This window comes from Gallinula chloropus (assembly GCF_964237585.1).
Source record: "Gallinula chloropus genome assembly, chromosome: 11".
Taxonomy (NCBI): Eukaryota; Metazoa; Chordata; class Aves; order Gruiformes; family Rallidae; genus Gallinula; species Gallinula chloropus.
Window position 1 is genome coordinate 23,003,832 of NC_140096.1, and position 15,186 is coordinate 23,019,017.

Sequence of the window (15,186 nt, forward strand, 5' to 3'; positions counted from 1 at the left end):
CCTGTCTCTAATTGGTCACAAATGCAGGCAAAGCGTTTCATTGTAACTAGTTCAAGCTCCCCCTTGTTTGAAGGTACACACAACCTGCTGAAACCCAACTTGTGGTTTGGATCAGAGCCAAGGGGCAACTGAGTCTGTGCAAGACAGAAGGTTACTTGCGGTGAGGAAGAGGAGCCATCTGACTTCATCCCCAGGACCCTCAACCACCATCACCAAACAGCAGTGCGCAGGCACAGTGGGGAGGAGTGATGGAAATCGCTTCTTGGAGCTCATTTTAATATGAAACGGGACAGGTTATGAATGTGTTTACGTGTCTGAGGTAACCTAATGATTTCTGACTAAGGATATGGTATAAAAGTGCCACAGACTCTGACCAAAGGTGTGCCTACTTTGTTAGGTCACCTGCTCTTGCAAGAATGTATAATAAATTATTGTTACACTAATGTGTCTGCCTCAAGTCCTTTCTTTAGGACCATTGGCATTTCTAACGTATGTAAACCAGATTTAACTAACCTGTTGCTGTAGAGAGGATTTGGCCAGTGGCCAGTGAGGAGATAGAAGTTGCAATTGAAATAGTAAACACAGTGACAGAGCAGAGCGCTTGTGAGATAAATGTTAGACAAAACTTTCATCTTAAAAGGAGTGAAAAAAGTGTTTGGAACTTTGAACAAATAAAATAGTCCTTGTTGGCTGAATCCACCTGATTTCACAAAGACAGAACTTTCTACTGTCCTCCTGGCTGCTACTCACAAATCCTGCTACATCATAGAAATGGCTGATTTAATAATTAATTTATTTTCCTAATAGAGTTTGCAGAAATCCACATTCTGACTAGCTACACTGTATGTGCATATAAACACGAGTACCAACATACATATGGATATCTGGTTTAATTTTAGATGTCATGTTTCTAGTCTAGAAAGGTGACAGCGCTGAAGAAAGTTCTATGAAGGCAAAGGATTTGGTGATCATAATCCATGACATTTTACACTCTGTCATTTCCAGAGGCAGTTTAGTGCTGACTACTGAAAAATGCAGGAGGTTCATGCAGCAGAAGGCACATCACTCAGTAGGATAGATTTCATTCAGACCACTATTTCCATGTATACAGTAACACGATCTGCCAACATTTTCTAGGGTCAGTGCTGTGACAATACTTTTTGTCAGGGCTGCCAAGTGAACTTCATGGCTCTAGGACATTTGAAATCACTCGAATCTCAAATATATGGTGTTGCAACACAGCCTGTTGTACATCAGCATCTGCAATTTGAAACTGTTTCACATCTTTCCTGCAGAGTATTTATAGAAATTATTAATATAACTTTGCTGTGCCCCTGAAGTAACAAGTGCATACGCTTTCCTTCTCACTCCCACTGGAGTTGAAATCGCAGACATATCACATTGTACATCTAACCAAGTTTCAAAAATTCTGGTTCCTTTAACCAATGTGTGAGGGGCAATTGCAAGGAGGCTACTGACCTCCTAATGTTAAGGGGGTTTTGCATGATTTTTGCACTAATACTTAGCATTTGATCCACTTGTTTTCTTTCTTGGAAGACAGAGGAAGCCTTGGCTCTCCAACAACCTCTTATCCATCCCAAGCTTCCTGGAGGGAACAGCCCAATGCACCAAAGTTATTAGACCTTCATTTACTATAGGTGGAATGTTAAAAAAAAACCCCAAACCTCCTCTGTTTCTCCTTTCTATACCAAGACACGAAATGCCTCGAAGAGACTCCCTGACAAGAGGAATAAGCCACAGTCGCTCTGTGCAGTTTCTCAAGCTTTTGAATATTCCCTTAGGCAGACAAGTTACTATTTTCTAGCATATGCATGCAGTTTAACTGTGTGAAAGCGGCTGGAGTACCGTCAGACTAAACTAGGGGGCGGATTTTATCTGTTCATTTTACTACTGCTCAGTAGTAAAGACTAGGAGAATAAAGCCTCTTTTCCCCTCCCTTCCCTTTTCTGAGAAAATACAGTTCTTTCATAGTTACATTCCACTACTTGATGTTTTTGTTGACAGCATCTATCAATGTTGCTCATATTTCAACACCTCTGAAAAGTTTAAGCTTGTTTAAGCTTGCCTTGATGCTATGATTGTAACAAATTATACAAGTAGGGTTTGATTTGAGAGGCTCCTTCGGAGGATTTCATAAATTCATTACAAGTTTTATGCTGAATCTGATTTATGTCTAAAGTTAGTGGACAAAAAAAACCCACTGCATTTGGACAAATGGATGTCATTTACTCTTCCATCAGAAATGAAGAAAAAAAAAAGGCAAAAAGGAGTAATTTTAAATTCTCCCAAGGTCAAAGCTCATCTAAGCTTTCTGCTTAACTCTTACCCTTTCATCTCCCTTTGGCCACTTTAGTTCCTGACAGATAACAAGCCCTCAGCAGAGAGGAGAGAGCAAGGAGCTTGCTTGCAAGCGACTGGGGCACCTGTATTAACCTAACCATCTGAACTCTGAACTAACTTCTACTGACATAGCTCTGGATCGAGTTAGGCTGTGTGTCTGTAATGAAGTAACAGAATTCAAAATCTATTTATGGGATGGAAACATTATCTCAACTCCATGAATGAGAATTGAGCAAGGCTCCCTTTGGAGTTTCTGTATTAGGAGATGAGATAATTCCTGAGCTTTGACAGCTCCCTTCACTGATCTTGAAGAGCACATCTGTTCTGATGAATCCCAAACATGTCCATCCATGGAAGATAAGGATGGGCTCAGTGACAAAAATCTAGTTACCAATTACTGCTGGGAAGACAGACACACAGAGTCTGTTGCAAGTGTTACATATACAATACAAGCATTCTGCCTTTGCAGCAAAATGGTTAGATCTCCAACTAGATCTACTAGAGAATTTGAAGACCAGGTCCGCTCTCAAGATCCCATATATGCTTCTAACCAGTGGGTAAAACTACTAAACATATGCAGAATGGAGTAGCTAAGATTCATTGTTATTAACTGCATTTAAATTTAGACAATCTATATGGTTTTGTCTAATGAGTCATGGCATATTTATTCACAACCCATTTACACCTTTTTTATCTTTTGAAAGCAATGCCATTAACATAAAGAAATGTAAAAGAGCCTGTGACAGAGTGCAGCAAAATGAGGGCACCCTGTAACATCTACTGTGTGGAGGGACCTGAGTATTCCATTAAATAAAGCTTTCTTAGAAATTCCAGGGTCGCAGGAGCAAATCACACAATTTGAAGGAGACTCTTTTCAAGGTTGGTGATTGCATAGTATTTCAGTGAACAGACGCGTCAAATCAGCTGCAGATTGGACCAGCAAGTCAGCTCACCTAGCTGACCTACTAGAAATCCTGATGCATTGCAAATTTTTAAACATCATCCCTTAGAAATGGGGAAAGATCTGGAAAAATACCAATAAACTGCTGATGTTAGCACAGTTTAAGTTGTGCCAGAGCGTGTATTTCACTGACCTTCACAGGGAGGGCAAAAATGGAATGGCTTGAACTCTGCCACAAGTAGATTCACTGATTTATCTCTCCATAGACTCTGAACTTGGTTCTTACATTTACAAAAAGTATTTTGCTTTGTTAAAAGACAACTTGCAGCCCTTCACAAGTGGAATGGGAACAGAAGGCGAATTTAAGATGTAGCCTGTAGGAAAGGAGATCAAGGTGTTGCCTATTATCTCCTCATCCCTGATGAGCCAGTTCTGCTCAGTGAGTCAGCAGAGGATTCACCCAGCAAAACATAGTTTTCTATTGGTTTAGCGAGCTAAATTCATCACTGAAGTGCCAAAAGAGCAGTAGAACTGGAGCAAGGGAGGTAGTGGAGCTTGAAGGCCACACAAGGACGAAAGGGAAACAGAACCTCCCCTTCTGGCAGCACAAATGAGTTAGATCAGCTACAACTGTCTCATCTGATTGTGACCTTAGAGAAACACTGTGGTAAAATTGCAAACAAACCTTTGTAGCAGCTGTGTATTTATAAATGGGACAGAAAGGCATTTGAAACTGGAAACTGAAGATTGAAGACCTCAGTTTAGCAGTCCTAAAAAATACGCCTTTGGGGCTTTCCCAGGGAAAGGTCAGGAGAAACAAGTAAGAAAGGAACCAAGCCAGCTGACCCATCACACAGGTTCAATGAAACCACAAGTCATCTAGTCTGAATCCTGTCAGTAATTAGGAAAGTGTTTAGTGGTATGATTATTGTCACTGGAGGCAGCCAGATTGGAGCATGCTGCCTCGTACCATTACAATGACGTTCTCCCATCAAACCTTAAAAGAAAAAAAAACGGGAAGAAAAAGAGGAGGCTGGCTGCACAGAAAATGCTGCAGCCTGGAGCATCCTGCAGTCAGCCAACACAAGGAGTGCTGGGCTTTCCCATGCTCCCTGCCCATGTACTTTCTCATAAACAGTACGGCGAACTTCAATGGCAGTTTAATACAAACTTCCAGTCACTTGTTACCCTCTGCTGACATCTCGTGGATCAAAGCAAGATGTCCCTGCCTGAGGCAAACCCTGCAAAGCCTCGACTGTCAACCTGCAGAGTGGCAGTCTCTTCCCCACATCTAAGGAGCTCTATAGCATCCGACAAGGTTTACTTTCTCTTCGTTCTTTCCTTCCTTTCCTGCTCTGTGAATAGTGCAAATGAGCACCGTGGCAACATGACTCCTACAAAGAACTGAAAATAGAAGTAAGCAGGAAAATAGCAAACGAGTAGAGCACAGAAGCCAAGAAGAGAGTGTAGTGAATAAAGTTCATTAACTATATTTTCTATTGGTAAAACAGATTCTAGTAAAACAGATTAGTCTAAAGCTGAGGAAAAGCAACTGTTGAGCTATTAGGATTTCATAGCTGAAGTCAAGGGGAACTCATGCACCACTTGCCACAGCGGCAGGAGCAAGAAAATAGTCAGCACCATATAATCATAGCTCGTTGTACACTGCAAATATTAAGCAACTAATCCTTACAGTATGTCTGTGCATCATTCCCCAGAGCTGGAAATAAAACCTCATCTTAGATTCAGAAGTTGCGACAATAAATTTATCATAGGAAACCCCATTAGCTCTCTAAAACAAACAAAAAAATTCTGTATTTAGAGTAGCTAATTGGGGAAAAATAACCCCAACAAGACATCCCAAAAAAAAACCCCCACAGGAAAACAGGGGTAAAAAAGAAGATAAGGTATTAAATAGGATTTACTGAACTAAAAAACCTAGCAAACAGCTAAGTCAATAAAAAAAGCACTCATTGTCTCTAGGCTAATAATACTTAATTTGATAATTGGTTCAGCAAAAAACCCTGAAGCATATGGCAGTTTATAGCCAAAGTGACAGCTGTTTGAGCAAAAATATCAACACGTGCTATAGCAGTCCATAACACTAGTCAAGCACAAAACAGCCTGCCTAGATTAGTAATTCCCCCACAAAATAACACAGAAAAGCACCAGCCACTTCAAAGTCATGTCACATGTGACACATTTTATGATATAATAACTTCAGAGAATATATAAATTACCAGTTAATTAACTATTAAAGCTGCTATAGTAATGAGAAATACTTGAACACACAAAACTATATCTAGCAGTGGAGTAACACACCTTCACCTCTTGGGATTACTGAAGAAAAACAAATTGTCCCGCTGTGCAGCACAGACTAATTCCTAAGAGGGCTTTGCCTCATATGGGTTTTAGAGAACAAAACAAAACTTAGCAATAACTCAAAAGTATCAAAAGGAACACTGTAGCTACAGGTAGCTAGGGCTTCATAAATGTTAGAGGCTATCCAAATGCCTAGTAATGCTAACTAAACTGATGAATTCTCATTGCCATTGGTAGGTAGGGCATCAGTAAATATTGCCTCTGAAACTTAACTGTCTAGGTAAGCTAGCTAGCTCATGACTGAAGTCTTTACAGAGCTGAAAACCTTTGCAAGAAGACTAACTGGGGGACAGTTGGAAATGTTTATCTCAAAGGACAGCTTAGAGCAACATATTGTGGAAAACCTGGCCAGCAAACCAAGTACTTGTGTGAAGATGTACAAGTTCATTTTTTTTTAAATAGTCCCAAATAGTAAGACAGCCAAAGGTCCTTCAAAATGTCACTAGGTAACATTCATGATCAATTACCCTGAGGCTTTTAGCTCTCCTGGCTGCTGAATACCATCCCCTATAAAGTTACAGAACTAACGCCACTGCCCATGCAGGAAGTCAGAGATGTAACTGAAGAAGGGAAGAGGGAAACTCTTCAGAAATCCCATTGCAGAACCACAGCACAATATTGCTACACAGTCTTCCGAGCAAGAGGCTGGAATTAGTTCTGGTAGTTCAGCAATGCTTTGGAAAGATTGGTTGTGAGTATAGCAAAGAGGTTGTGCCGATTTCTCGTACTTGTCCCAGGCAGCTACCGTCAGATACAGAAGCATTAAAAAATATCCTGTAGCTTTCACAGCTGTGGAATAACTCTTAAAAAGACCCTGAGACACCAGTTTGAAACAGTAGCTCCGTTACAGAACTGTAAAAAAATATTCCAAGTTCATCCAAATATGAAAGCCTAATGAGAGTCATCCTTTACCCTAGACATAAACCAGATAATTTCCACCTGTGCTAACTCTCTGAACCAGCTCCTTACTCAATCCCATGAGTTCTGACACTGGCTCACAGGGAGGAGGATGCAAGCAGGAAAGGCAGTGCTGGCTGTAGGCCACTTGTAACCTACCAGGTCCGGTTTCAACTGCAAAAGCTGCCTGGGAGGTCTGGCCACAGCTAAACTGGACAGCTCTGTCCCCTCCCACCCTGCCTGAACATCCAGCACTTGCGTTGCACAGCTCACCTAGCACCAAACTGAATTGATCTGGCAGAGGAAACAAAGTCTGCAGTGAAAAAAAGTTGCCTCATAGATCAAGGACCTGAATCAACTCACCTTGTGGTGAGAATATCCGCTTTTATAATAAAATGGGAGCTGAAAATGGAACAAAACAGCAGGAAACTGTCTCCAGTGGCACTTAGCAGAGTACAAAATGAAAAATAAGACAGAAAAAGCAGCTTTTATTCACAGCAAGGGCTGCTTCACCAAGAAAAGCCCTGGGTCGCCAGGTCCAGTCAGAAGGGTGAAATTCCTAGAGTTTGCTCCAAGGTTGTCTGAGCAACTAATGTGTCTCTTAGCCTTGGAACAGAGCAAGACAGAGAGGCTGAGACTGTAAATTCCTTTTGTGTATCTAGAATACTAATAAGGGGGGGGAGGGATTTTTAAAATTTCCAGTTGTCTCAGCTACTTCTTACCTATTAGACTATGTAACCACCCGGTGAGGAATAGCACCAGGGTGGTACAAGAGGATAGGAATACGTTTCCCGGGGCAGCTCACCACTTCATACACCAGAAAGCCTCAGCCCACACTTCTCCCGGTGTGAACCTTGGCTAGGCACGGCTGCCTCTGCCACCGGTGTCTGCAGCTTCACAAGGGATTGCGCAGATGGCCCGTGTCCCATGCAGGATGCACTCAGCCTCCGAGAGAAGCCTCCTGATGGCAACGAAAGATGCCAGTCTGCCACCCTGAATTTGCGTGTCTCTTCCAGCTGCACCGCTGGGGCCACCTTCCGACACGGCACGCAGGCAGGGAGCCCGCAAGCACCTAGGCTGCGGCTGCACCTTGGCTCGCACCACCTGCTCTTCCATTCGCTACGGAGATCGTCGGGGTGGGGTGGGTAGGATGGGGTGCCCCTTGCTACGGCGGGGAGCGACCGCCCTCAGGTGAGGCAACGCCTCCGGGGGAAGGATCGACTGCGGGCGGCCGTCCGCACCTGACGGGCACGGGGCTGCCGCGGGACCCTTGGGGCTGTGAGGAGGCGGGCGCGGGCCTCGGCTCTCCCCGTCCCTCGCGAGGCGCGGCCGTTGGCCGTTCCGCCCGCCCTCGGAGCGAGGCGCAGCGGTTGTGCCCGAGCGGGCGGTGGGATGCTGCCCGCCCTGTGCACGGCGCTGGCGGGGCTGCTGCTCCTGCCGCTGCTGCTGCGCTGCGCCTGGCCCTACTTCTTCCAGGACATACGCTTCGCCCTCGCCATGGCGCGCGTAGCGAGGAGGGCGCGCAGAGCTGGGGCCCTCCGGCCCCTTCCTGGACGTCTTCGCGCAACGGGCGCGGCAGACTCCGCACAAGCCGCTGCTGCTCTTCGGTGACGGGGTCTCCACTTACGAGCGGGTGGAGCGGCGGAGCAGCCAGGCGGCGCGGACGCTGCGCGACGCCGCGGGGCTGCGGACGGGCGGCTGCCTGGCCCTCCTCATGGGCAACCGGCCCGCCTACGTCTGGGTCTGGCTGGGCTGCGCCAAGCTGGGCTGCGCCATGGCTTGCCTCAACTCCAACATCAGGGCTGCGTCCTTGCTGCGCTGTTTCCAGAGCAGCACGGCCACTGTGCTGCTGGCGGCCCCAGGTGAGGAGAACACCGGCCCCGGGCGGCGGGGAGCGCAGCCGCGAGCAGCTGCTCGGTTAACGCGCCGCCCCCTTGCCCCGCGGCGACGGGGCTCCTTACCGGGCTTGGTGCGCGCAGGCGGCGGGGCGGCAGCGCCGGCGTCGCTCCTTGTGCCTCGCCCGGGGGCGGCTGGGCCGGAGGGACGCCCTGTGTGCCCATCGCGCTGTTCTGAGGGTGAGCTCGGGAAGTGCCGCAGAGCAGATGCGAAGGTGGCCAGGCAGTTACCATCACAGTTAGCACCGTGATTTCGTTTTCAACGCGTGTACAAGACGTGGGCGTTGAGCTCTGATACCTTGTTAGCTGTTTCATAGTAAAGACCTGGAAATAAAAGAGCCCTCGGCCATAAACAAGATAATTAATTGACGGTTTTGTTCACGCAAATGTCCAGAGATAAGCAAGGCAGCACGGAAGAATCCTCCTGCTGCAGCTGGACAGCGACTTAGCCACATGCAGGCTGTTGCAGCCTGTAGAAAAGCTTTCCTCAAGTTTCAGTTCAAAGAAAAACACGTGAACCCAAGAAGACAAACCATAATAATTTTCCGTAGATGAGACTTTGACGTATTTGTATGTTTTAAATGGAGAGCTGCGCCCTGTTCCGTATAGAGCAGAGACCTTATTTCATGCCCAGTTCTTCATGTATGTTTGTATGTCTACACAAACAGTATGAATGACTGACCATGTAAGAAGTCAAAGATAATTTTACCTGTCTAGAATTAACAACTTCTACACGAATATATATATATATATACACCACATTTCAGCTGAGCTGGAGAACTTGTTCATCTATAATACGTAACGGAAATATTTTATATGCCCCAAAACTTCAGGAGTTCAAAAAAAAAATTTCACCTCTTGTGACAGATTTCTGCCTTAGGATAAATTTTATGCAATTGCTGAAATTTCAAAATTAATCAATATTTGAATTATTAGCATCTGTAGGAAAAGCTGTGGTGTGGAAATGTATTTTTCCTCTTTCTATAACTTACTTGCCTGAAATCTTCAAAAAAAGCCTTCAGCTTGGAGGAAAAAGAAACAAATGAGTCATATTCATCAAATATTACCACATGCTTGACACTGGGAGTGGAAAGAAGTCTAGGTCTTTTCTGCCTCTCTGTCTTTATTACATTTCATCTTTTATGAGCAGAAGATAAAAATTGTCTCATCAGAACTTACCATCATAAGAGACCCTGTGTGCTTGCACAGATAAGTTTCTGAAAATAAATATGCTGAATTCATTAGTACAGTTTATATGTCATTAAAGTTACTTATACCTACAATAAAATAAGGATTTTAAAGTTTATTGGAGGGTTACTTATCTCAGAGCAAGTTTATTGGGGGTTGTTTATCTTTAAAGTGCCAGCTCATGAGATACTTGCTTAAAGCCTGCCTTTTGTCTCCTCCATGCCTGATAGCATCTCAGGAGCAGAACTCTCCTCCTATCCAGCTTTATACTCTGTGCAGTCCCGCATTTGTGCAGTGTTGGAGAGCACAGGTGGAATGGCATGAGACAGGCCAGGCTGTGCTAATATTTTGAGTTTCCCTTACCTGTTCACTAGAAGAAGCCTTTGTTAGATTTTCCTGAGTAGCTTGGTGGCTACAGGGCACCCACGGTAATCCTGGCATGGTTTTTGGACCAAAGGTACAGCAGGAGTAGAGAATTGTTTGATGAGGAATTCCAGTCTGCCAGACCTGAAAAGGTAACGCTTTTATTAGTGTTACTGCTTTTCTGCAATTAAGACAAACTTTCGATGTGGGTCTTGGCTTTATCTAGTCAATTTAGTGTGGAGAGGTGATTTAGTTTTTAGTATTAAATCACCTCAGAGATTTGTTGATTTAGTAACATGATTTATTCTTTGCTTTGAAGTAAAATAGAAGTGGTAAAAAATAAATTACATGTTATGGGAAGTTTTATATTATGATATTTCAGTGAAAGTGGTGTTGTCCCTGGAGGTGTTCAAGGCCAGGTTGGATGGGGCCCTGGGCAACCTTGTGTAGCTCCAGGCCTGGAGGTTGGTGGCCCTGCCTGTGGCAGGGGGGTTGGAGCTCTATGATCCTTGGGGTCCCTTCCAACCCAGACCATTCTATGATTCTATGATTCTATGATTGGGGATTAATTTTAAATCCTGTGGATTATCTGTTCAAGTAGAAGTGCCCGCAAGTTCGACGGCTTTTGTTCTGGATTTCTAAAAATACAAGGTATATACAATTGCATCACCTGTCTCATTAGCTCCACTTGAATCCATTATTCAATTATCCATCTTCTTAAGGGAATAAAAGTCTTGGGGACAACTACATTCTTTCCATCTTGATTGAAACTGGCTGCTGGTCAAGGAGAGAGACCTGCATTATTGCTTCAGTATGAGAAAGGCAGACAGGACCCGATCACACAGGGAGTTAGTCTACTCATGGCACATACCTGCAACCGCGTGCTTTTGTTGGTTGGAGATACCAAGGCGATGTGAGGAGAACTGGGATTAATCAGGACACATGTAGAAGACTGGCATAGGGAGAGGCAGAACACAACTTTCTAGGAGTCCAAGCTTCAGCAGTAACCAATACTTGCTAAGTCACTCTCCATTCTGCTTTTCAGTGTTTCTTCCATTTGAGTTGGGACTTGAGAAAGATGAGTTGCATAAAACATAGTGGTGATTTAAGCACTTAACTCTGTGTGGGCACTTACCCACAGTGAAGCATTTCCCCACAGTGGAGAGGGAAGGTAGTGATGTGGGGCTGGTGATGCTCCCTTGGAGTCCTGCACGGTCTGCAGGCAAGAGGAAGTGTGCTTGGATTGCTCCTCTGCAGTTCTGTTCCCGTTGCAGTAAATCAGGTCAAATCGCTCCCAGTCCTGTAGGGAGACATGATACCTCTTCAGTCCTTTTTGCTGGATGCTGATGCAACTTGAGCATGAGTTTTTCCAGTGGCAGCTAAAGATGAAAGCTGCTGAGCCAATGCTGATGTAGTATAGTTCACAGAATAATGCAGAGTTTTCTTATAATACTTTTTTTCTCCTCTTTCAGAACTGAAGGAATCTGTTGAAGAAATACTGCCATTCTTGAAGAAAGAAAATGTTAAGGTTTATTATTTAAGCAAGACATCCACTACAGAAGGAGTTGAGAGCTTTCTTGATAAAGTAGATGCTGCTTCAGATGAGCCTACTCCATTGTCTTGGAGATCAGCTACAACCATTAAAAGTCCTGCAATGTACATTTATACTTCTGGTACTACAGGTAATGTAAATTCACAAAGAGCTATATAGAAGGCCAGACATCCCTTCAGACACTGTGATTTTTTTAATAAGGAAAGACAATGTTATCTCACATTACTTCACTTGCATCAGTAAATGAGAGAAAAAAACTTTTCTTAAGCCCTTGTGAAGCCAAATAGTCTTACTATGTTTATTGTTCCAGTGAAGTTACACACCTTTTTGCTTGACTTTCAACAGGTCTTCCTAAAGCTGCAGTGATTAACCATGAACGCATAATGCTAGCTTGCGGTTTGTTTGATGCTGGCAAGGTTACCTCAGAAGATATTGTGTACACTGCTCTACCCCTCTATCATAGCTCTGCCCTCCTTGTTGGAGTCCATGGATGCATCCTGAAAGGTGCTGTGCATTTAACCAGTATGGATGAAGATGTTTCTCTGCAGAATTCATGCAGAGATATGATCATAGATACACTAAGCTTTTCCCTAGCTACTAAACTCTGAGCTGAAATACTTGGTTGTATGTGTCTCCGTTACCAAGTGAAGAGGCATTCTCATTTCTCTGTCATCTTCACGTGACCTACACAGCTTTTAACTCTGTACAAATTTTGATGAAAAGGATATATCCTTTCTTACATGACAGCTCTTTGCACAGTTTTAGGGTCAATTAGTATTGAGTCTTATCTACGATAATAGCCTTTAACTTCTGATGAACAGAAATAGAGGTTAAAAGAATTATTCAGCATAGATTGTATTTCAGTATGTTTCAGGAAGAGGGTTTTTTCCAAAAGCTATATATCCCTAATTCTAAAAGCTTTCTACAATGCTGTGCTAAGAAATGCTGTATGGTTTTATGATATAATAAGAATTGTTCCTTCTGTTGTTTTACTTCTTTCTACGCAGGTGCAACTGTTGTACGTGCCAGATTTTCAGCAAGCCAGTTCTGGGATGATTGCAGAAAATACAACGTAACAGTGATACAGTATATTGGGGAAGTGCTTCGGTACCTGTGCAGTGTGCCACCGGTAATTTTAACTGCCTTTCTTTTTTTGCTAATTAAATTACTGGGAATATTTGTTATATTATGTTCAAAATCTAACTGAAAATGGAGGGGAAATAAAGATTCCAACGAAACCTTCCTTAAAAAGGTCTGTAATCTCACTGCATACTAACATGAACTGTTTTCAAGGAGAGGGGTGTTGCATTTTTGGCTTGAATTAATCATTCTTTTCAGTAGTGGATCAATGGCAATTCATTAATTGGCATTCCACTAAAATGGATCGAGAAAACACATTCCTGACACAAGCACTCCTCCTGCAAACAAAAAATAAGGTTCTGTGTTCTGGGTAATGTTAGTTTTTTGGGGTTTGTAGCTAAAATGTCCTAACACAAGATAGGCAGGTGATCCCGAATTAAATGTTAATATGATTATTTGAGGAGTACCCTTTCTGAACATACACTTAACATAACGTCTGCATAGGGTGCCTATTCATAGGTACTTTTCCTGCTGAGAACCTGCAATCATATTAGTTAATCCTTAATGTCAAAAAATGTGCTTGCATAGAATGACTTTCACAGAGGTTGGCCTACTGAACAGCAATTAGAAATTAGTAACAATGAAGGCAGCATCTGTCAGTCTCCCTAGTGCCATAACCGTGAGCCAGAACAGAGAATCAGGTCTGCAGTTTCTTTGTAATTTATGTATGTGTGTTGAAATAGCAGATGTTCAGAGGTTCCATTCTGATGCCAGAATTACAGAAAATCAGTAGAATTCCTCAGAAATTGGGTATCTAAGGAAGATCCTGGTATGCTTTGTATTATTTGAGTTGTTAGCCCAAAATGAGCAGTTAATAAAATAAAGTTTTATTACGATCAGAAGACCCGATCTCTGTATTTGGCCAGTAGTCTTCATCAAAAATTGAACATAATTAAGGGTGGTGGTAAATTATATGTCAGTCCTGTGGTTCATGGAAAATTCCAATTAGCAAAGCATGCATAATTAGTTAGTATTCAACAGGTATAACTAAATTACAGGGGAACTGAAAAAACTAGATTATGTCCTTTCATAAAAAATGGGGTTTTTTTTAGGAAAATAATCTTAAAGAATGAGCCAATATACTAATTTTTTTCTTTTTTTTTAAATGGAGTTGTGTTTCTTGATAGCATGCATGTGCAGACAAATATAACAGCTTCACAGGGCATACTCTGTAAATTCTTGAATTCTACTGGTATTTCAGAGACAGGTATGGTTGCTGCCAAGTATAAATTCATTCCCAAATAGGGTGAGTTTGGTAATGTTAGCCACACAGAGCTATTTAGCTTAACCATTGCAGTGACCTGTTAAAAAATAACAGATTCATAACAAAAAACAAGGAATATGATGGCTGAACCCAAAGCCCACTGAATGATGCAGTTGAGTGGTATCTGAGGCTCTCCTGCAGATAACTCATTATTGGTGGTTGTTTATATACAAAGGTCAGATCTTTAGACACAGATAAGTTAGCTCTCATTATTTAATAGGATTTTTTTTGTTTACTCAGTACACAGAATTCAACACCAGTGCAGAAAACACTACATAAACAAGGTTTATAAGCTTAATATGTGATCCCATGTACCCACGTGCCTTGAGTGCACAAGTCTCCTGGAAAGGTGGGATTAACATTTTAAGAAGGCAAGAACTTGACTGAAAGGATACTATTACTGAAACTCTTGTGGTTTGATTACAGAGGTCTTGGCCTTCTCCATGGACTGCAGGAGGGACGACACTCACTCTACCATGGGTTTCTCCACAAGCTGCAGGGACATCTTTCCCTCCAACACCCAAGGCCCCTCCTCCCCGGCCTTGGTGTCTGCACAGCTCGTTACATCTTCTCACTCCCGTTTCCGGTGGCAAAATGCAGCTGCTTCCATTTTTCTCCTATACGTGATTCACAGAGGCGCTTTGACAATGGTCAGCCGCCCCTCTGGCCTTGAATTGCCCAATGTTTACGCTTTGGGGCCACAGAGAATTTCAGCAGCTCCTCACAACAACCATTTCCTACAGCCCCCATTCTGTCCTAGCACCCAGCTATGCAAAACTGCAACACCCGGTCACTTCTGAGCGGGGATGCCCCGCAGGTAGAACTCCCAGGAAACAGCTGCCCCCTGCCCGCCCGCCGCCGGGGGGCAAGAGACCACCAGCCGGCTGGCTGCGGGAGCCAGCCCCCCCTCGAAGGACACAACCAGGGCAGAGCTCTTCTTCGGCCGCAAGCTCTCGGGGCCCCTCACAGTGAAGGCCGGGTGCTCCACAGCATACTGGAAGGCTGTGGCCTGGAGGAAGATGTTCTTGAAGGGGATGGAGATGGAAGAGCCGGCCTTGATGAAAAAAGGGCCCTGGGGCTTGGGCGGCAGGGCCAGGCCAAGCAGGGGGATGCTGTGCTCGCCGCCCAGGGGTGAGGAGAGCTGCAGCACGGTCCTGGTTTCACCCAGCTGGCAGGGCTCAAAGGTCACATCCACGCTGACCTCCGTGCCCCTGGGGCCGGCGGTGGCCGCGGTGATTGTTTG

The 15,186-nt window shown here is 43.9% G+C and overlaps 1 protein-coding gene across 1 annotated transcript; it reads left to right on the forward strand.

Moving 5' to 3' along the window:
- Positions 1–7,933: 7,933 nt before the first annotated feature.
- LOC311195642 (long-chain fatty acid transport protein 2-like) lies at positions 7,934–14,616 on the forward strand (the record flags this gene model as incomplete). The annotated part of the gene is given in 6 exon segments (XM_084269057.1): positions 7,934–8,076; positions 8,078–8,403; positions 11,460–11,669; positions 11,885–12,043; positions 12,547–12,668; positions 14,578–14,616. Coding segments are annotated over 6 exon segments (999 nt in total).
- Positions 14,617–15,186: the final 570 nt, after the last annotated feature.